This window comes from Trichoplusia ni, chromosome 3 (assembly GCF_003590095.1).
Source record: "Trichoplusia ni isolate ovarian cell line Hi5 chromosome 3, tn1, whole genome shotgun sequence".
Lineage (NCBI taxonomy): Eukaryota > Metazoa > Arthropoda > Insecta > Lepidoptera > Noctuidae > Trichoplusia > Trichoplusia ni.
The window spans coordinates 8,421,560-8,437,338 of record NC_039480.1 but is presented as its reverse complement, the minus strand read 5'-3'; the positions used below and the strand labels follow the sequence as shown (position 1 = coordinate 8,437,338).

General features: G+C 36.4%; 1 protein-coding gene across 2 annotated transcripts; it reads left to right on the top strand.

The window, feature by feature from the left end:
- The first annotated feature begins 1,076 nt into the window (after positions 1-1,076).
- On the top strand, positions 1,077-14,332 carry LOC113491774 (integrin alpha-9-like). 2 transcript variants are annotated; one of them, XM_026868938.1, is made up of 26 exons: positions 1,077-1,377; positions 1,696-1,854; positions 2,333-2,464; positions 2,709-2,773; positions 3,046-3,217; positions 3,523-3,711; positions 4,049-4,131; positions 4,285-4,542; positions 5,104-5,212; positions 5,411-5,626; positions 5,930-6,027; positions 6,311-6,392; positions 6,822-6,949; positions 8,052-8,133; positions 8,418-8,544; positions 8,775-8,970; positions 9,602-9,768; positions 10,477-10,552; positions 10,788-10,871; positions 11,216-11,348; positions 11,883-11,967; positions 12,112-12,235; positions 12,612-12,683; positions 12,866-12,913; positions 13,476-13,611; positions 13,909-14,332. In XM_026868938.1, the coding sequence occupies exons 1-25, from the start codon at positions 1,371-1,373 to the stop codon at positions 13,572-13,574; spliced, it is 2,991 nt and encodes a 996-aa protein (XP_026724739.1). In that variant the 5' UTR covers positions 1,077-1,370; the 3' UTR covers positions 13,575-13,611; positions 13,909-14,332. The 2 variants fall into 2 exon arrangements, with proteins under 2 accessions (XP_026724739.1, XP_026724738.1); XM_026868937.1 differs by having other exon boundaries at positions 13,476-14,332.
- Positions 14,333-15,779: the final 1,447 nt, after the last annotated feature.

Here is a 15,779-nt window from a genome sequence, read left to right as displayed (position 1 = left end):
ATCCGCAGTGGGCTTGGTCGCCCGCGTCATCATCACTGTTCAAACCTTCCCTATGTCGGCAATTGCATGTCGCTAGCAGTGGGATATTAATGGGTTTTTTTTAAAGATGTATATAACACCAGATTACGATACGTATTTTACAAAATGCCTTATTCGTATTAATTATTTATTTACTATTTTGGTTGGTGTAATTAGGTTCTGATTTATAAAGATATCTAAATAAGTAGGTAACTGAGTTCACCGCTTTTAAAAATAACAAATTAAGTGACTTTCCGCTTCGAACGTGTATAAGTTCCTTATTTGCTTATCTGCCAATTACCCTAATGCAAGGATATCCTTGTAGTTCATTATTAGTTCACTTAACTGTATATTTTAGTTATTAACAATGATTTTACGAATTTAAGTCAGATTTTACACTACGTAAGTAGGTATAGAGCCGGATAGTTAGAAATAAATTATAATGATATGAAAAAACCCGAGTGCAAAATTTGATGGCTTAGAAATCAAAACAAACAAGAAATTAAAGATTAATAATTTTTAATATAGGAAAAAAATTACATATCATAATTACTACAGATTTGACGACATTTTCAACTGTTTGGGCAATATAGAAATATTCCCAAGAAAATACAGACGCTAGTACATTATACGCTCGAAAAATGTGAACTTATTTCCGAGTTGGGTCATTATATACAAAGACTACTTTAAGTTTTTGTCTTGTTTTTTGACAAAATTATATTCGACGAACTAATATTACAACAGTTTGTAAGTATGGAAGGATGTTTGTAACTCTGTCACTCAAAAACCACTTATAAGATTTGGATGAAATTTTCGTCCACAGATCGTTTATAACCTGGATTAACATGTGATAGTTTTTAGCCAGTTTTATGTCCCCGTGAGATCATATCCGATTCATAACGGATGGAGCCGCGGGCAACAGCTAGTACTTATATATTATCTCTTTTTCTGGTTAATCTCTTTACTATAAACTTTCTGGACTAAACTGCGAGCACTGAAGAAGCTACACTAAGCTAGCGTTGTCTCGCTTCCACACAGACTTACATTACAGGCTGGTATTGGAAACCAGGAAAAATCCGCGAACATAATTCATTCTAGTCTTGCATCACTGACTTGAGGTCTATACATGATGTACATAGGCTATTGTAATTGTGAATTTATTTAAAGATTCTGAATAATAGGGAATGTTTACCTGTTTATTTTAAACTCGGTTTTCCTTGACTCATACAGTATGACAATGAACTATAACACAGTCGTGAGTGTAAGTGTACGATGGATATGTAATTAATAAAATTCAGTGTTAAGAGATTTGTAATTTCATCAAACGAAATAGGAGTGGATAATTAATCAAAATGGCAGGTTGGTATAATTTTGTCGTAATTTAATTACAATAATACAATTTGAAGATAGATGGATTCATGTTTGTCAGTCAGCTCTGGCTTTGACTGCTATCCGGAGGTCGTGAGATCGATTCCCACCCAGAAAAAATCTTTGAATTTCTCAAAGATTTGTTCTGGATATCTCGATAATTTCTTCGGTGTGTCTGTATTGTATATGCATGTATTTAAAGATATATTTGTTTATCAGTCGTCTACTACTCATAATATAAGCTATGCTTAGTTTGAGACTATGTAACGTTGTGTGAAAGTTGTGGAATTCTTATATCTTTTTTTTCAGGAATATTATTGGTAGCGGCTTTTACAGTCCAGACTCTGCAGCTAACCTCTGCTATGTTTGTGCACGAGGCATCGAGTGTCCTCCTGAAGCCCCCAACCATTATCAACTCCTCAGACTTCGGGTTCGCTATGGCCTACAGATCTTCACTGAAAAGTCTTGGTAAATTCCCTTAACTACTTTAAGCTGTTAATTTAACGTGCTAGTGGTGATAGTGCTGGTATATTTATGGTCAACCAAAGATGCCCCGACTACGAACAAGTACCACACAATACTTGTTCTACGCTGGGATGAAAATTACGACTCGTCGTGTACAGTCGGTTTGGCGTGGTGACCTCTATTGGACTATTCGTGAAATCAAGCATTTTGTGTGACTATTTTGAATATTTTTGTAAATATATTTGCTGTCGCACGGGTAGCCGAGTGACTCGGCTTGATATGTGGCTGTTCGATGCCCGCGTAGAACAAGCATCATGTTGTCCACAATGTCCACGAATGTCAGTCCTGATTTTTGGATGCGACTTACAAATTTCCGAATCCCCATGGACAAGGATTATTAAAGAAATTTGTTTTTTGTATGTAGGGATGTTTTTCTCAACAGAAAAAGGTTTTTTTTTTCAATGTATATTTTTTCCATCAGTGATAAGTGCGCCCTCAGCGGATTTGATGGGCAAGGTTTATACTTGCGAGTTGACGGACGCGGCCGATATGGACAGCATCGAATGTTACGAAAACTTTTTTTATCTCGAGTCTCCGAAAAACTTCTCTCGAAGTAAGTATGTCAATAACGTTTATGTAGCCGTTAACAAATAAAAATAACAATCATTTATTAAAATTTACTTTTTGATTGTCAAATTATCATAGAAATACATGGTTTTATAGTAACTATCGTCAGGATGATTCGTAAGGAGTCGTAATTATATTTTTTTAAACTTCTTACTTCTTACCCTAGCTACTAACACTTAGGTAGTTTCTAGTTTGTAGTAACACCTTATATAATCACCTTTAATTTCCAGCTGTCAACCCTGACCAACATTTTTACATGGGAGCGACTATACTTGCAAATTCAGAGTATGTTTTCGTAAGTATTATTTTGTTGTCTTTCATGATAGATACATTTTTAAAAGAAAAACTCCCGCGATAGTTAATAGAATCTTTGTGTCGCGGGTTGCATCGCAAACATTCAAGTCACAAGCACAAAGACACCCAGACTCCTCACAAGTAATGGTGGATCACACAAACGCTGATCCTACGAGGGCTTGAACCTGCTACACGTCGCGGACAGTGGGTTTGGTGTACTAGTCGGCTAACCGTGCCGTCAGATATGATACCTGATACTCACCGTTGTTCCAGACATGTGCCCCCTTATTGACTGCGGACGTACAGAGCAACTCCGGTTACATGCCAGATGTGTACGGAACCTGCTACGCGCGGCTTGACGAGCCCGATGGAACCGAGAACCTTACCCGGTATGAAGGGACGATGGAGAGGTACCAGCACAATTCAGACAGCATCACCAATCTAAGTAAGAACAAGCATCATCTTAACAACTATGGGGATGGATAATCTCTTCATTGATTTATTTTGGCAGGAGGAGGAGCTCGTGGCTAAGCTATAACCTCATAAGTGAATTGATCACAGGTTAAGCTACGCATGACGCGGTTGGTGATCATCCTTGACATAAAGATTTCCTCCGTCTTTCTTAAGGCACGTTAAATTGTGGGTCCCGGCTGTTATTATTACAACTATAACAGTCTAGTACATGATACCACTCTACATTTCGGAGAGAAAGAAAGCGTCAATAATAATTAAAAAAAATTAAACTTTCAGGGTCTTTCATTGGTGGAACCGGCTGGTCTACTTTAATGGATGAGGAGAACGATCTGCTACTGATTGTCAAGACATCATTAGATGGAGACTTTGTTCACACTCCAATGTCAAAACCACTTGGAAAGACCTCGTCATTAGTTCTGACCTCTATGGCTGTGGCAAAGAAACTTCATAGGTATTTTAACTTAGGTAAATATATACACGTATAATCACATATAATCAATTAACTTGGATACAAACTTGTGAATAAATAGATTCAAACTGGGCCCCAACCCCGTTGTTTACTGAATAACAGTAGGATGAAAATGACACTATTCATATTCTCCTTTTTTCAACACAATAATTAGAGAGAGGGCGGAACACTCACGGTCAATACAATGAATTTCCAATTGTTGTGTTAGCAAAATGCTCCGGAAAATACTACTAAGTTCAAATATAATCCTATTCCCATTTATTCATCGGCCATTATAAATAGCAAAATTGGGGCCCTGGACTTGCAATGATATTTATATGGTGACTGTTTCAGGTATAGGTATCACAGCTGGGAAGTTCTTCTCCGAACAAACAGTTTACGCGTTTAGCATGGAAACATCAGATATGAAGGGCGTTGTAAGTCTACGTTCACAAAACAAAAACCTGATTTTATGAAATCTTTTAAAATTTACCTAATTTTCCTGAAATTACTTTAAAATGATGAAATTGTTCTGCAAGTTCTGACTATAGGAAGCCATGTGCCAGAAACAAAATTCCTTTCTTTTTCAGATATCTTTTCTCGAATATGATTCTTCGAATAGAAGTTTAAACGTAATTACAAATGGCGGATCGAGGGAACTCTACAAATTGGAAAATAAGGAGGAGATTGGGGCTATGTTCGGATCAGTGTTGAGTGCTGCAGATTTGAATATGGATGGAAAGCACGAACTCTTGGTCGGAGCGCCGGCACAGACGTCAGAAACTATCGACACTGCAGAGAAATGTGTGGAATGTGGCGCTGTGCATATTTATATAGGCGGAGATAAGGTAAATTTACTTCATAGAAATATTAAAATGCTCTATTAAGTATTTTATTTAGCGCCTTGTAAACGGCTATTTTTCAACGACCAGTCTAATTTTGATAAAACGGAATTAAGGAATTAATTAATCACAGCATAAGCTATGCTTGACGCGGTTGGTCTGTAGATGGGTGAACATCATAACGAGTTCCTCCGTGTTTTGGAATGCACGTTAAATTGTAGGTCCCGGCTGTTATTCCTACATCTTTGATAGTCGTTACAGGTAGTCAAAAGCTTGAAAAAGTCTGACAACCAGTCTAACTAAGGGGTATCGTGTTGCCCAGGTAACTGGGTTGAGGAGGTCAGTCGCTCCTTGTAAAACACTAGTACTTAGCTGAAACCGGTTTGACTGGTAGCCGACCCCAACTTAGTTGGGAAAGGGCTAGGCCAATGATGAATACATATTATTATTTGTATCGCATACGCACGTGATAACTTTATGGGAAGAGACCCGGCCTTTTGTAAAGGACTGCGCGGGGACACAGGTACATTATTATTATTAATATATCAATTATTACAATCATTTCAGAATACATTCGAACAAAGGAACAGCCTTAGAACAATTTTGGGAAATAAAGTTCATAGCCGGTTTGGCTGTGCCATAGCTGCTGGAAATTTCGATGGAGACAGGTTGCCAGGTGCGTTGTCCTCGACAAAAACTGAGCTTTGCCACTGAATATTAGTAATACATATATTTGTTAAGCAACGGAATATAAAAAAGAACAAATAAAGTTTAATCCAAATTCAAGCAAAATTACTAGTTTTATGGAGTAAATATCTCTTAAAAGCGTCACTTCGAATTCGAAGGGAATATATTTTCTTAAATACTGCTACAGAGCTGGTGATAAGTGCACCATACGAAGACGACGGTCTCGGGGCAGTATATATCCTATCGGGTTACGAGATGTACCGTAACTTAATTAAATACGAGGTCTACAGACGCGTCCAGCTCTCAGACCTGAAGCGGACGCAGAGGATTCAGAAGCAGTTATTCAGGACTCTAGGGTATAGCCTGCAGTTTGTTGGTGATACTGATGACAACGGCTGTAACGGTAAACAACCTTTTTACTCAGTTGCAAGTTGAGCTATAGTGTAATTATTAAAAAAAAAACAGTTTTTTTTTCTCGAATCGGCAAAACTTCTAAACGTATCAACAAAGTAGCATTGTTAAAATTGAGTCATGAACTGATAAGAGCAGAAAGACTTGTGTCAAGAAAACAATTAATCATAGAAATTCTGAAGCAATATCAGTGGAAGGCCTGTGTCGAGTAACCAATTAACATTCTACATGATACGACTCTTCAAATAGAGATCTGAATAAATTAAGACTATAGTTATGCTTTTTTTCCTCACAGAATTGGTCGTGGGATCCCCGGGAAGTGCTAGAGCCCTAATGCTCAAATGTATACAGACCATAAATATTACGATGACTACAAAACTAACAACAGAACAGGTGATATGCAATTCTTTATCATCTAGATGCGATACCTACTACTAGCCTGACGTTGTTTCTAATTGTATGCATGACTAGTCGTTTAAGAAGGCTTTTAAATTATTAAATTAAACTGTTACATCTGTCTCCTAAAATAGGAGGCAAATTATTAACGGGACAAATTCTATTTTGTTGAGTACAGATTTTAGTAAAATCTTAATGTTAAATACAAAAAACTTTTCGAATTTAAGTCTGTATATTTGGGAAGTAAAGATATCTATTTATGTACATGTTTTTATTACAGGTTAAGGAGTCGGATAATCGGTTTACTGTCGAAGTGTGCGCCCGCGTCGATCTGCATGAGCTACCACAAGATATAATTGGAAGTAAGTAAATTCCGAGATTTTCATTATAAATCAAAATCACACCAATAAATGGAAATGACATCTCTAAGACGATATACGACGATAACGACAATAGTGCAGGAATCAATTTCTTTTCTGTTTAAAAAGAAAAAAAAAGGTAGTTAAAAAAAAAACCAAGTTTTTAAATTTTATCAAAGTCGGCTTAGACATTTTTATAGTTTTAAATTGCATTGTCATCGGGTTTGAAGCTACCATGAAAATTTCAGTCTGCTAGCTATCGGAAAGCACCTCAAAATTGAGTTGCAAAAATCCGAACTGAACGTCAAACAAACAAACACGAAAGTGAGTATATAGAAACGTGGGGAAAAAAATGTGTCTGAACTAGCATGATAAATGCTTATCTATCATGTAACTAGTAAAATGTAACTGAGTGTAATATTATTGTTGCAGACATAAGCGTCACAAACAGCATTATCGGTGAAGCTACCTACATACCGGATCCCACATTCTGGATCGATATCTCTTGCTACGAATGTAACAGAAGCAGAACGTTTTGTGAAAACGCCACTGTTGTTCTTGTAAGTATTACCATTTCTATAATAATACTACTTGTATATAAAGAAGTGGTAACTATTTGTTGGTAAGGCATCCATATGGGAGCTCTCCTACTTAAGAGGAAGCGGATTGAGTCTGACTAAAACTAAACATCCGCGTTTTGGTGTGTGTGTATAGCAATGAGTTGGAATAATTATGCATGAACCAGTTCACACAGTTCATCTTCGGTCTTTAAACTGTTGTCTTCCAACACTGCCAGGTTATTCGATGAGGCGGTATATCACGTATAAAGGTTTTCAAGGCCGCTTTTTTTCAGCAACCAGCTAAGAAAGACGTGGGGCCAATATGGCGTGGGCTCAAAGTTTCCTTTTTATCATTGCACAATTTACATTCTTTGGATATTTTTGTCAGCTGATTTATTAATTCTAGCAATGAAAGTCACGAACATAGCTGTATGTCGGATTCTAACTAACATTATAGATGTAGAATTGACTATTTGTTGGTTACGATGCTTATGGCTGAAGCGCTCAACTATTTGTGATAAACTTGGCATGCCAATAGCTGGAACCTAAAACTATGGGTAAAATCTATAGTTTTTTCATTTAATATCGAGATAGCATATACAGGTTTTCTTACGCTAAATCCATGTTTAATAAAACAGACTCTACATTGTAAGATGCCTTCCTTTCCTTATTAATTCTTCACTTTACTCTGGCTCGTCATACAAACGACTGACTCTATTGTTTTCCGATACATTCGCTTCGTTACGACCCTCTTTAAAAAGTATCTGTCGTTGAATTAATTCAGAAGGGATCATTAGGATAATTGCAAAATTATACTATAGAGAAATGCGCGAAACATTAACATAATATACTTAGACCTAAATGTAATATACAATTAATATACTCGGCATAAAACTAAACGTATTAAACAAAAATATGAATCCATTAAATTAATGGATGGGATATTTTTTTGAAATGCCTGATTTTGTAGAGACTCCTTTACACATTTCTCAACACTGTCACTACACAAAGAGACACTTAATAAGTTGTTTTAAGTTTGATATCCGTTATTCCTTAAGGCGTTCGTTGGATATTTCATAATTTTACATTCGATCTTTTGCAGAAAGACAACGATCCGAGGGACTACACGTTTGTGGTCGACGCAGAGCTGGGTGTAGACCATATGCTTCAAGAGAACAGCACAGGTATATAAACGTTTACGGACTAATCGTTCACAACCTTATACATACGCTTTACCAGAGGTCGTAGGTTAATCCTGTGTCTGGAAGTCATTTATCGATATTATGTTTGTATATTAAAAACATATAAGTATATTTATGAGTTGTATTGTACTCACAATACAAGCAAGTTGCGCAGTTGGCGCAGTGTTAAACTTGTGGAATATTATTAGTATTATAGCACCGTGCGCAAAAATCAGTTGATTCTACAAATTATACTACTTAGAAGATCATTTTTTTATTTCATGCAGAGTTTAACACAACGTGGGTAGTGGCGAGCCCTTACAGCCAGCTCGTGAAGAGAATGCCGGTGTCTCGGCACTGCAAAGGAAATGATTGTATTCCAAAGCTCTCGATGCAAGTACTTTGGTCCGGTGGGTGAGTTCAACCAGAACTGTTCTTGCCTCAGCCATATTGGGTACAAATAAGAAGTATATTACTTCGGACTGGATGAACCGATTTTGTTGATTCTTTTTCCATTTAACGTGAAAAAAACTGTCACTTGCATAAAACTTATGTCTGGCTTAGTAGTTTTTTATTGAATACGGTTGTTTGCTTCTGTTTTTAAAAAAATACTAATAAAATAACGTATTTCGATTGTGTTTTAGGGAATCTAGGAACTACATCCTGGGGTCTACAAACAACGAGACAATGACAATAGTGGTGTCGAACGCGGGCAACGCGTCGTTCGGGTCGTGCGTGTGGTTGCGCGTGCGCGGGGCGCCCGTCACGCACGTTGCTTGCAAGTCCGAGAACGAGGACTACGCCTGCTCTCTGCCGATACCGATGAAACGGAATATGGAGGTAAGGTACCTAGTAACTATATTACAATACTTAAAGTACATTATGAAATCTTGTTTAGCTTAGCGAAGCCCTTTGAAAGACTCAGAAGGGAACAATTAGCTAGATAGTATGGATTTTGTTGCGCGACTTCTCCACAGCACAAAGATAGACGATACGGGTTGCTACGTACTGCACGGATAGCCGAGTGGTTGAGGTCACCACGCCAAAACCCACTGTGCGCGTCGTGTCGCGGGTTCGATCCACGCATTTGTGTGATCGCAGACAAGCATTTGTGTGATCCACGAATGCTTGTTCCGAGTCTGAGTGTTGTTGTGCACGTGATTTGTATTTTGTGAAATCCTCCGCGACACAAGGGTTGAATTCCTTAGCGCGGGAGTCTTTTTTTAAAAAAAGATTTTTTTTGGCTTGAATCAAGCGTTAGTTTAAATACTCTCTAATAAATATTCGATTTTGGCCGTTGGCGATAGTTATTACATTACTTATTATAAAGTTGTATTTGTATCTCACGTGTTTTGCAGACTGTATCGCGCACTAATCGAAAAAATTATTAATTCTGTATATCTTTTTTTTTATTTCAACAAAATAAAACTTTACATTGAAATAGAAACTGAAGTTTGTTTATATTTTACAGTACTCAATAGATCTAATTGTGAACATGACAAAACCGATAAACTATGAGAAGAATATGTCAGTTGAGGCCGTCCTGTATGAGAACTGCAACCAGAGAAACGTATTCAGTGATAAAAAGAGTTTGGTTATACCTTACGGATACAAGACGGATGATGTTCATGTTGTTGGGTGAGTCAATGTGTATATAAAATAATGCAAAATGTTTTAAACTATATTAAACTTGATATCAATACAAAATAAACAATATACATAATTTACAAAGCGTCAAAATAGACATCTTCGTCCCTTCCAAAGTCGGGAAACGTGCCCAGTGCTGCATTGCCACGCTGTATGGCAATGCTAATTATTTGAGTAAAATATAGACCAATCTTCTGATCATGGGTAGAGTCGACCAAACGCTTTGCGATTTCTTAATAAAATAATTAAATTAATAGTTATTCTTATATTTATCTATCTTGGTATTTGATGTGAAATGTGATGTTTTCAAAATTCACGTCTGTATATGTACAATATGTATGAAAACCCTGTCCAATCCTTGAGGGACGTCTTACCAGACGTGCTAAAAAACTATTGAAAAGAAATTAGGTAGGCAAATTATATTTGTTTGGAACAGTATTTACGACAAATATGACCCTGAACTTTGGGAAATATCCTTAAACTAACAAAACTCAATTTTAGGTAGTTACATAGCTTTCAGTGCTCGTTATAAGATATTATTTTAAATTGATTAAATATCGAGCTAAATTATTTTGTTATTTTTCTTAATAAAATCGCACGTTTCTATTAAATCATTTTACACTACACTACAACTTAATTGATGGGACAGGATTTTCATACTTACTTAATCAGGTTTTTAATAATTTTTCACTATTTCAGAATACCTCACTATAGAAACGTGACGGACAAACAGATATCAATGAGTAGCTACATATATGATAACCAGGAATTTTTGGTAATATATCATCTAATTTAAATTGTTTTACTATACAAATTTTGCGATGACGTCACACTTTAAAGAACTTAGGAACACTTTTTTTTTTGGACAGATTGAGGCAAAAATTTGTGTGTAATATTTTCATTTTTAATTTTCACTCTTTATACCCAGTCATCATAATGATCCTTATTAAGTACTATTTATTACAAATTTGGTTAAATAGAAAAGTTTATAAAACATTTGTTGATTGCAGATAATAAACAATGGGTCTATAACATGGAAGAATATTACCGCCATCTTATCAGTGGAAAAGAAAAACTTTGTTAATGCATTCAGAGTGAGTAACTTAATTAACTAAGGAAGATTAGACAGTATTACATTTTTAACAGTTTTTAACTAAAAATGGCAAAAGCTTGAAAAACAGCTATGATCATGAACTATTCTGCCATTTATAAATAACAGATAATAAATCATAGGAGAAAAAAAAACCGCTCCTTGTAAAACACTGGTACCAAGCTGAAACCGGTTAGACTGGTAGCCGACCCCAACATAGTTGGGAAAAGGCTAGGCCAATAATGAATGAAATCATAGGAGAAAAAAAATGCGCTTGCCGAAGAAGCTGATTGCGCTTTTTCGCTTCCACTTCCTCACGAATAATATTATAACCTTATTTTTGTTTAGATATTAGAAACGGGAAGGGAATGCGAAGATGCAAGCATACACAACATTCTTTCATTACGCTGTATAATCGACCTACAGGCAAATTCTACGCTTAAAATCACGACGAGTATCGAAATTGTGAATTCTATGATCAGTAAGTAAACAGTACAACACATAACTAGAAGATGATGATGAATTCCTTATTTTGCTTCTTTCGTTTTCACATGCGTGAGACAGCATTAGGCGAGGAACAAATGGTACCGCGCGCCGTCGTGGTTTCAAAAAGAGTGATAGACCACGCTTTTGGGCTGTTTTTTTTCTTTTAGAAAATTTTTTAGTTTAGGTAAATTTACTAGAATCCAATTCAACATGAGATCTGCTTCACCTCCTGCCGTAGGGTGACGCGATACTGTATTTAAGTCGCTATAAACTTTTCGTGCGTGAGTGACATTTTTGTATAAATTTTTCATTTAACTATATTTTGCTATTAAATGCGAATGATGCAATGGAAAATTTTGCCCTCAGACAGGACTTGAACATGCGGCTCCTTGCCGCAGTCACTGACCAAGAGCTATTTTTTTCCGGATTATGTCCACAACTAAATAAAGACCAAGCCCAGTTCCCTGCATCTACATGACGATTGGTCAATATAAATATTCGAAAATATAATGTGTGTTAATGTTTACAGAGGACAGTTTATACAAGGGGAAACTTAACTCTACAAATCTGTTGAAACTGCTCCTGCAACCGTCACCGGATTTCAAAAGTGGCATGTGAGTAATTTTAAAGCATTTGTCGATCGGATCTCCAGATATTGTTTTTTCATTTATTAAAATGCGTTGGATGGCCCTTTATGTGGCCGTGGTCGAGTCATGTCGACTTCTACGCATATTTTTACTAAAGCGTTTTTATTTCAGTGTGATTTCTGAGATTAAATACTTGGAGGAGCTGACGATTGGTAACAACAAGCTGCTCATTGCAATTATAGCTGCCATTGTTGCTCTCATTCTTCTGGCGATATTGACCTACGTACTGTATAGGGTAAGTGAGAAGACTACAGGACCGCCAAAAACTAAGGCGCTGTTTGATAAGCTCAATATGACACTCTACATCCTAAACACGTGACTACTAGCAATCATAAAGTAGGTATACCGAAAGAAGCATGATAAGTCAATTGTGCCAATAAGAATAATATTTAGCTGTAAGAGGCGATGATTTCCTTATTCAGGAATATTTTCCTGGTTTTGATTTATTTTTTGGGAAAACCAACATCTGTAACAATAAAAATTGTATAAGAATCATTAAGCCAATTATAATTATAGGCCATAATGTAATATATATTATATTTGTGTATCACAGAATGTGCCGATTTTCCTATATTAATTAATGTGTAAATAAGGCTTATTCTTTCCCACAGTACGGTTTCTTCAGAAGAGAACAGAAGAAGAGGCTGCATGTGCTCAGAGAAAGTAGAAGGCAAAGTCAATCTGTAAGTATAAGTACTAAGCTTTGAAAGTTTTCAAAGCAAACAAATGACGTATGATAACTTAAAAATATACTGTACTGTAACTTTCACGTGAACTTCTATTGACTGACTGTTCAAAATCTAAATCAAAAATATCTCTTTTGTAGTAATTTAAATAAACTCACCTATGATTCAATACTTTGCAGAGACGGCCTACAGTTGTATCGGAAGCTAAAGATGACAATCTTGCAGGAGTAAGTGCCTATCTACTTTATTAAATAATGCGACTAGTTCGGACCCAATCGGGGTCTTTAATTATAAGCCTCTGCGGAGTCGAACTTTCAGTATCACCAAAAAAATATATAATTATCTTATACATTTTTTTTGTGATTTCTCTGTTCCAGAGTACGTAGAATTAATTACTTTGATTTAGGTCAAATACACGTTGACCTATTCGATGCATTGGAATTAGAAATATGTTTGTAATAGACTAAAACAGTATTAAAATGCACTGTTTTGACGACCTCCGTGGTCGAGTGGCGTACGCACCGGTTTCAAGGTGTCGCTAGCTCTGAGGTCCCGGGTTCGATCCCCGGTCGGGTCAATGTAAAAATTCACATTTGAACATTGTCTCGGGTCTGGGTGTTTGTGGTACCTTCGTTGTATCTGAATTCCATAACACAAGTGCTTTAGCAACTTACTTTGGGTTCAGAACAATGTATGTGATGTTGTCCGCATTTATTTATTTACTGTAGGTGAAAAGTTTAAAAAAATCTTTAGTGAATTTGATTACAAAAGCCTTGTCTTAAATTACAGCTGCAGATGGAGGTTTCTGAAGACAGTCCGTTCGACAACCAGGGACCGCAGCACAACGACAGCATACAACTAGTTGATCAGACAAGAGAAAATCATTAGGCAAACTAGATCAGTTCTACCGCCTAGCCAGCGTAAAGTAAATTTCTACTCTTAAAGCAAGATTATCACAATAGGGTATTTAAAAGAAATCAGTTTTATTTAATCTCGTTAACTACAAATTAATGGGACACAGTGTTTTAGAATCTCGTGTGACGTCACCTACCAATACGCTTTTTACTAGCAAGTGATGATTTTAGCCCACACTACCAAACATTAAATTTCATCTTCTTGAATAGTTTTAATTGCCCTTAATTTTTAATAATGTGATACAATTTAAAAAATCACTTTCTTTTATTCTATCTGAAGGACAGCCTATACAGATTTACATTATTAGATTAAGTCAAATACCCCGTGGAAACGAGACATCTCTCTACGCATAGCAAGCAGTCCACCGAGGCGACGTGGTGTTGTGGGGCCCTCTGGTTGGCAGTTCATCTGCCATATCTCCAACAATCAACACATCGTTTAGACCCTTTTAAAAGAAATGTAGTCTTATTTCAAGTCAATAAGGTTTTCAATCGCTATTTCGTAGCTAGTCGTAAGTTTTTTTTTTTATGATTCCTATATGTGGCTACCATGTCATTAAATTTAAGAAGAGTTTATTAATAGCATCAATATAGAATAGATTTTTTTAATTAATTTCATTTTTATAGTAATTAGATGTAAGATGTCTAAGAATTTTGCACTGCTGTTTTTCTGATACGAGTATTTACCGTGTACATAAATTATTGAATAAATAAAAAATTATATTCTAAATATCTCATGTGTATATATCTTTTGTAATCGATTTATTTAACTAATTACATACTCAACATATCGGTCTCCACCAAATCGTTTCGTGACCATATGTTTCAAATTAGAAGTTAAAAAAAACGATGATCCATCTGACGTTTAGTCGATTTCGTATTTTTATGTTTTGGTGTCGCACACTCGTGTCAACTGGAACACAAATAAGTCCGTGCACCTTTCACCTGCACGAATCTCAGTAACAAGACAGTGCTGCCGGTGAGCTGCGCCAATTAACTTGCTCGACACTTCACTGTGACGAGTGACGCGTTTGAACAATACCACCTTGTTTTTAGGTGTCTGTGACAGTTTGGAAGTTATTTGTAAAACTTGACATAAAAGTGAATTTTGTTGTTGCCGTTGCATATTTTATTAAATGATGCAACGGTTTACGCACACCTATTTATCGGACCCAACCGGAGACCTCAATCATAAGCTAACGCGGCGGGGTGCGAAACTAGTCGGTCAATTCCGATAGATACATAGAAATTTTGAATGTGTGTGATCTAAAGATTAAATTTCTTTCTTCTTCTTTGATAAAAGGCAAAGCGTCAATTTTTTTGTCGACTGCCTAATCACTTTAGACTTTATTCCGAATGCGGTTTTCATGAATTGATTCAACCTATGAATTTCATTCATCAATAGCCCGCATGCGGGACGTCCCAAAGTTCGGAAGAGCGACTGATTAATCGACTAATGAAAATGTGCCATAAAGGGTGTGCCGTGGTTGCGATTTTAAATTAGTGTGGTAAGTCGAATAAGTTGATGTCTTATATATGTATGGTTCTATGCCTGGACCATTTGTCAATTTTAAAATCATGTGATTTTTCAGGACAGCCATCCATCAATCCAGAAAGTATTATCCCGGTTTAGACCGGTTCTGATTCATTCTGCCATTCTTTTGTATGTTGCATGAATCGATTGACGTCATTTTTTTGTACTGAAAAGAGCCACAACAAGGTGATTGGTTTGAAATTTGTTGTCCTGTTCAGTTAGCAGATAATAGGCACTAACTTGTACTAATTCTCTGTCAATCGGATTTATAAATGACTCATAGTAAACAGCGGAATTCAACTCAAAACCACGGGCAAGGCTCTGGCTTCGACCTGTACTTTTAAAGAAACATTATTCTAATTGCAACATAGTAAGTAATATCACAGGCCTCTTGCCGTATACGGAAGGTTCGAGAGTTGATAACCACGCACAGTGCAAGTAGCACAGTCCGAGTTGACGATTACAGATCCCAATACGACGAATCCAGAATCCTTCACCGTTTTGTCAATCGTGTCTTAATAATTAAGAAAGTGCATATAACTTTTAAAAAGACACATTGGTTCTCTGCCTGCGTTGGAATCAAACCTGTACTTCGTGCTAACCTAGAATGGAACCGCAAGTCCACCAGGATAGTTAATAAGAGAA

Excerpts from the sequence above, each read along its gene's own strand:
- LOC113491774 (XM_026868938.1), top strand. Across the intron at positions 6,950-8,051 it reads AAAACGCCACTGTTGTTCTT|AAAGACAACGATCCGAGGGA; the intron begins GTAAGTATTACC and ends GATCTTTTGCAG. Across the intron at positions 8,545-8,774 it reads CAAGTACTTTGGTCCGGTGG|GGAATCTAGGAACTACATCC; the intron begins GTGAGTTCAACC and ends ATTGTGTTTTAG.